We start from the raw sequence: 7,115 nt of genomic DNA on the forward strand, positions 1-7,115 counted from the left end.
CACGACTGACCCTGTATGTGTGTGTGTGTGTGTGTGTGTGTGTGTGTGTGTGTGTGTGTGTGTGTGTGTGTGTGTGTGTGTGTGTGTGTGTGTGTGTTATTTCAAATATAGCTCCTTTATTTGTTCTATCCCCTATTTGTGTCCTTCCTGTCCCCTTTCCTGTAGTATCTGTCCAATCCAATAACCGTATAAACGAAGTAAACCTGTGATTTCTTGTCTGTCCCGTCTCAGTCCCAGGAAAATTGTCCTGGAGCGTTCGTTTGCTCGGGTCGGGGAGCTGAGCCTGAGGGAACCTTCTGGAAGGCTGGTGAAGCTGAAGCGGGTGGTGCAGCAGCCAGATTACAGATGGGATGAAACAAACAGTTGGTTCTACAACGACATCGGCCTGGTGCAGCTGCAGGAGGCTGTGTCCTTCTCTGACACAGTGAAGCCCGTGATACTGCCCAGCCCCCGAGACGTCTTCAGCCCCGACACTGAGTGCTGGGTCACTGGATGGGGCTACGTAGCTGAGGGCAGTAAGTGTGTGTGTCTGTGTGCGTGTGTGTGTGTGTGTGTCTACATGTCAGTGTCTTTGTACAAATGCCTGCATGTGTGTGTGTGACTGCATTTGTGTGTCTGCAAGTGTGTGACTGCATTTGTGTGTCTGCATGTGAGTGCCCGTGTGTGTGTGTGTGTGTGTGTGTGTGAGTGTGTGTGTCTACATGTCAGTGTCTTTGTGCAAATGCCTGCATGTGTGTGTGTGTGACTGCATTTGTGTGTCTGCAAGTGTGTGACTGCATTTGTGTGTCTGCATGTGAGTGCCCGTGTGTGTGTGTGTGTGTGTGTGTGTGTGTGTGTGTACATGTTAGTGTCTATGTGCAAATGCCTGCATGTGTGTGTGTGTGACTGCATTTGTGTGTCTGCACATGAGTGCCCCCCCCCCCCCCCCCCCATGTGTGTGTGTGTGCATGTGTGTGTGTGTGTGTGTGTGTGTCTACGTGTGCAGATGGTTATCAGATCTGTGTCCCTCTGGAGTGAGCAGCAGTTGTGAGGGCAGCCGTGGCCCACTGGTTAGCACTCTGGACTTGTAACCGGAGGGTTGCCGGTTCGAGCCCCGACCAGTGGGCCGCGGCTGAAGTGGCCTTGAGCAAGGCACCTAACCCCTCACTGCTCCCCGAGCGCCGCCATTGTAGCAGGCAGCTCACTGCGCCGGGATTAGTCTGTGTGTTCACTGTGTGCTGTTTGTGTTTCACTAATTCACCGATTGGGTTAAAATGCAGAGACTGAATTTCCCTCACGGGATCAAAAAAGTATATATACTTACTATACTATACTTATACTTAGTTCATGTGTGTGTGTCATGTCACCTGTCCTCCTCCTCCTCTTCCTCCTCCTCTTCACTCTCTCTCTCTCTCCATCCATCAGAGCTGCTGGGTGGGAAGCAGACTCTCCAGGAGGTGCAGGTCTCTCTGGTTGATGATGCCACATGTCGTCGGATCTACCCCAAAACGACTGACCGCATGCTGTGCGCCGGTGACCTGAGGGGAGGAAAAGACTCCTGTAAGGTCAGTGTGTGTGTGTGTGTGTGTGTGTGTGTGTGTGTGTGTGTGTGTGTGTGTGTGTGTGTGTGTGTGTGTGTGTGTGTGCGTGCGCGCGCGCGCGTGTGTGTGTGTGTCTCTGTGCGTGCATGCGTGCTTGTGTATGTGTGTGTGTCTCTGTGCGTGCATGCGTGCTTGTGTGTGTGTGTGTGTCTCTGTGCGTGCATGCGTGCTTGTGTGTGTGTGTGTGTCTCTGTGCGTGCATGCGTGCTTGTGTATGTGTGTGTGTCTCTGTGCGTGCATGCGTGCTTGTGTATGTGTGTGTGTCTCTGTGCGTGCATGCGTGCTTGTGTGTGTGTGTGTGTCTCTGTGCGTGCATGCGTGCTTGTGTGTGTGTGTGTGTCTCTGTGCGTGCATGCGTGCTTGTGTGTGTGTGTGTGTCTCTGTGCGTGCATGCGTGCTTGTGTGTGTGTGTGTGTCTCTGTGCGTGCATGCGTGCTTGTGTGTGTGTGTGTGTCTCTGTGCGTGCATGCGTGCTTGTGTGTGTGTGTGTGTGTGTGTGTCACTTTCAAACTAATGAACCAGAGCTGAAGCAGGGTTATTGTTCAGCCCTTCTTTTGCCAATCCAAACCATGCCAAAGTCCTTCAAGGCTTCAAGTCTTTCTTGCCAGGGAGGCTCCAATCCAAATGAATGAGGAGAGATCCGTAACTCCACACAGGAAAGTCATCATTTAATCTGAATTGAATGATATAAATGTCCTCCTCAAAAGCACTCAAATAAGACTAAGACGACTGTTATATTTGTGTCAAAGGAACAACTTAGGCCCTTGGGTCTATTTTTAGATGATGAGGAGTGTAAACTGTTAACAAAGGGGATGTTAACAAAGTTAGGAATAGTAGACCAACGAGGTGATTGGGAACTAATCAGCAGACACTGGTGAATTAGGTTCACTAGTTCGCCCGTCGGCATGATTGCTATACTTAGTGTATAAGGGAAGCGCGTGTTTGGCATGGTAGCTGGCCGTGGTCATGGAATGCCTGAATGCCTGAGATCGCGATAAAGCGATGGCCGCTTGCACCCCCCCACAGTGTAAGGAGGAGGCATAACTGGGCTATCAGTGAAATGGAGGAGTAGGGGGAGGAGGAGGGATAATTTTGTGAGCGCCACAGCGTGTAACGTATGAATAAGGAGGCCGGCTTAAATACCCTGGCAGCAGAAGACAGGTGAGTTAACTGCTGTCATTCATCCCTAAGGGCTCCTCCCGAACTTTGTTTAGAAAACATCATTAATTGGTAAATTGGCATGTCTATCTTGTATGTGCGGGCGGTTTGCTTCCGGTAGTAAGGAGCAGAGATCAAAACTCTGGTGCTGCAGTGAAGTGTCGGGTCCTAGGTTTGCGAGGCGACATTGTGAATCAAGAGCTTGAATCGAATCAGCATTCCGTCTGGGAACAAAGTGTATGTGGTGATCACGACGGAGATACTTGAGGTGGATTTCAGGTGTATATGGTGATCAAGGCGGGGATGCTTGAGGTGGATTTCAGGTGTATATGGTGATCAAGGCGGGGATGCTTGAGGTGGATTTCAGGTGTATATGGTGATCAAGGCGGGGATGCTTGAGGTGGATTTCAGGTGTATATGGTGATCAAGGCGGGGATGCTTGAGGTGGATTTCGGACACTGATTCAGACCCCTTGGGCTGCAGCTCCAGTGTGTAGCCACTGTTTCTGTATACTGTTTAGGGACCGTGTGTGTGTGTGTGTGTTACGTATGTGTGTGTTACGTATGTGTGCATATTTATATGGGGTTGTGAGGGGTGGGTGCGTCATTTATTGGGCAAAGTGCAATTGGTAAGTTGTCAGCTATTGACCACCACTAAACTGAGCTCTTTTTCCTCCTCTCCTGGTTTGTGGTTGAAGTAGGGTAGATAGGCCATCTGGTCTTCTGTTGCTGTTGCCTTAGTAACTTGGTCCTTTGTGGGCTTGCCTTGCAAAAAGTCTCTGGTGTGATATTGGTTTGGTTTACTTGATGACCTATTTTGATTTCTTTATTTTCTTTCTGGTTTCATTTGGTACCTGTGTGCTGTGCATGACCAATGTTATATTCACCTGTCAGTATTGATGACTAGTTGGCTTCTAATCTTTTTCTCTCATTAACTGGGAAGTGTGGGGGGTATTTAGGATTGCCTTTGCCCGTTCTGTCCAATGACACAGCGGGGCTGGGTGGACGTACTCACTATCATAGTCAGTAAGGCCACATTGAGTAAGACCAGAATGTGCATTTGCCATGAAATATCATATCAATGAGTTTTCATCTTTTTTTTAAAGGTAAAATTGACAAAATCAGACTCAACATATCTGCTCAATTACAAATTCAACAACCTGAACTTCCAGCAACAAACAGAGGGAAACTAAACTTGATGTCAGAGTTCAGCTTGATAGACTACGAAACACTTGAAAAAACGGTACAGAATCTCAGCTCTTCCACATGTGTCTTAGACACTCTGCCTACCAATTTCTTCAAAACTGTTTTTCACCTCATAGCGGCGGATGTCCTTCAAATTGTAAATGTATCACTGCTGTCTGGCACTTTTCCTAAGTCACTGAAAACAGCTGTTGTAAAGCCACTTCTCAAGAAGAATAACCTGGATGCCTCCATGCTAAACAATTACAGGCCCATATCCAATCTGCCTTTTATTGGCAAAATTATTGAAAAAGTAGTCTTTAATCAATTAACCACCTTCCTAACATCAAATGGGTATTTTGATTACTTTCAGTCTGGTTTTCGGGCAAATCACAGCACTGAAACAGCTCTCATTAAAGTTTCCAATGACATACGCCTCAACACAGATTCAGGTAAAACATCAGTCCTAGTGCTACTGGACCTTAGTGCAGCATTTGACACTGTTGATCACAATATTTTACTACACAGACTAGAACACTGGGTTGGATTTACAGGCATAGTTATCAGCTGGATAAAATCATATCTACAAGAAAGGAGCTTCTTTGTTGCCATCGGAAACTGTACCTCAACACCAACGTCCTTGACCTGTGGTGTTCCCCAGGGGTCAATCTTGGGGCCACTATTATTCAACCTCTATATGCTCCCACTTGGACAAATCATTCAAAATAATTTGATTTCATATCATAGCTATGCAGATGACACACAAATTTACTTAGCTCTATCACCAAACGACTATGGTCCTCTTGAATCTATGTGTCAGTGTATAGAACAAATCAACACCTGGATGTCTCAAAATTTTCTTCAGCTGAACAAAGAAAAAACTGAAGTAATTATATTTGGTAAAAATGAGAAAAGACTTAGGGTTGCCACTCTCCTTGTCACAAAAGGGTTGAAGGCAAAGGATACTGTTAAAAATCTTGGTGTATTAATTGACAGTGATCTAAATTTCAACAGCCACATGAAAGCGATAACTAAATCAGCTTTTTACCACCTCAAAAATATTGCCAAACTCAGAGGGCTGATGTCAAAATATGACTTAGAAAAACTCATTCATGCATTTATCTCCAGCAGAGTTGATTACTGCAATGGACTGTTCACAGGCCTTCCTAAAAAGACTATTAAACAGCTTCAGGTGATACAAAATGCAGCAGCTAGGATTCTAACAAAAACTAAAAGAACTGACCACATTACTCCAATTCTTAAGTCCTTGCACTGGCTTCCAGTAAGTCACAGAATTGACTTTAAAGCACTATTGCTTGTTTATAAATCAGTAAATGGAGCAGGACCTAAATACTTGTCAGACATGCTTCAGCAGTACACACCTTCTCGTCCTCTCAGGTCCCAGGTGAAAAACCTGCTAGTAAAACCTACAGTTAGAACTAAACATGGTGAAGCAGCTTTTAGCTGCTATGCGGCTCAGCTGTGGAACCAACTTTCGGATGACATCAAAAAGGCCCCAACTGTAGCCAGTTTTAAATCTAGACTTAAGACCAAACTGTTCTCAGATGCTTTCTGCTAACTGTGCCGAGTAACAAATTCTGAATCTGCCTTGATAATTATTCTACTTTGTCTTTTATTACTTTTTTTTTACTACTTTTGCCTTTGTTTTGCTTACTAATTATTCTTTATTTTTAAATGATTTTACCTTGTTTTATGTTTCCTTTTTATTATAATCTTTACCTTTTAACTATTCTTTGACTATATTGCCCTTCTATGCTTTTATTTGTTATTATTGTTTGGTTTTGTTTATGTAAAGCACATTGAATGACCTCTGTGTATGAAATGCGCTATATAAATAAACTTGACTTGACTTGACTTGACATATAGTGATAACTTTGGGGCATTTGCCATGAAATAGCATATAGTGATAACCTTGGGGGCATTTGCCATGAAATAGTGATAACTTTGGGGGCATTTGCCATGAAATAGTGATAACTTTTGGGGCATTTGCCATGAAATATCATATAGTGATAACCTTGGGGGCATTTGCCATGAAATAGCATATAGTGATAACCTTGGGGGCATTTGCCACGTCAAAGTAAATTCCTACTGTAAGCCTCTGAGGAGGCTCAAAATAGCATTACATTTCTGTGATGCTGTGGAGAGGGCCCCTGCAGACAAACCAAAGTATTTTTACGTAAGTTTATAAGTGCTTCTTCCCGTCACTGCCATCTTGCTAGGAGAAGTAAGTGTGTGTAAACATATGTGTGTGTTTATTAATACTCTGTGTGTGTCTATATCACCTGTGTGTGTGTGTATCACCTGTGTATGTGTTCGTATGTGTTGTAAATGTATATATTACAATGTATTACATTACTTTGCGTGTGTGTGTTTGTGTGTGTGTGCATGTGCGCTTGTGTGTGCTTGTGTTTGTGTGTGTTTGTGTGTGTGTGCATGTGCGCTTGTGTGTGTGTGTGTGCAGGGTGACTCTGGTGCGCCCCTAGTGTGTGTCCTAGCAGGAGAGGTGGAGAGGAGGTTTGTGCAGGTCGGCATTGTCTGCTTTGGGAAGGGCTGTGCTCGTGTGGGAATACCTGGAGTCTACACACACGTCCTCAGCTACACACAGTTCATCAGGGACGCCATTCAAGAGACAGAATGCAACGATCTGCCACCTTTTGAAGCGTGTTTTCTGTAAGCAGCCAGTGCAGATGTCATTTTTTAAAGTGAGTGAATATTATTCAGTAATAGTTGATTGTGCATCTCAAGCCCTTCAGCTGCCCACCCGTATAACCCTCTGCAGGGCCACATTCATCTTCCATTACATTTGCACATGCTTGATGTACTTTGATGTACTTGATGTTCTGCTGTTATTGCTCTTAAAATAAAAAGCACAGGATTTGTAACATGCTTATTTTGTAATATCTTTATTTTAATGTTTCCCATTGTAATTGTATAATTTGTAGGGCTGTCAATCGATGAAAAAAAATAATCGAATTAATTACATACTCTGTGATTAATTAATCTAAATTAATCGCATATATATTTTTTGCTGTGAAAGTATTTTAAATATTTAAATTCAAATGAATCATTGAATAATCAGCATTAGTGACATTAAAGTTCAAAAACGAATAATTCTTATTTTCACTGTTCAAATAATTGCCATACGATATTGCTATGATATGACCTAATATGTTGA

The 7,115-nt window shown here is 44.0% G+C and overlaps 1 protein-coding gene and 1 long non-coding RNA gene across 2 annotated transcripts in view; both read left to right on the forward strand.

Moving 5' to 3' along the window:
• LOC143138392 (uncharacterized) overlaps positions 1-322 on the forward strand; it is a 5,037-nt gene extending 4,715 nt beyond the window's left edge. The window contains exon 4 of the long non-coding RNA XR_012990193.1: positions 232-322. This is a non-coding gene — a long non-coding RNA (uncharacterized LOC143138392). The remainder of the gene's footprint in view (positions 1-231) is intronic.
• LOC143138708 (serine protease 27-like) lies at positions 323-6,740 on the forward strand (the record flags this gene model as incomplete). The annotated part of the gene is made up of 3 exons (XM_076299125.1): positions 323-515; positions 1,405-1,544; positions 6,402-6,740. Coding segments are annotated over 3 exons (546 nt in total), but the record flags the coding sequence as incomplete, so codon positions are not given.
• Between the last annotated feature and the right edge of the window lie 375 nt (positions 6,741-7,115).

Source organism: Alosa pseudoharengus, unplaced genomic scaffold (genome assembly GCF_046254945.1).
Source record: "Alosa pseudoharengus isolate Yale_2024_CS ecotype anadromous, Long Island Sound unplaced genomic scaffold, YU_APseudo_1.1 YU_APseudo_1.1_scf_21, whole genome shotgun sequence".
Taxonomy (NCBI): domain Eukaryota; kingdom Metazoa; phylum Chordata; class Actinopteri; order Clupeiformes; family Clupeidae; genus Alosa; species Alosa pseudoharengus.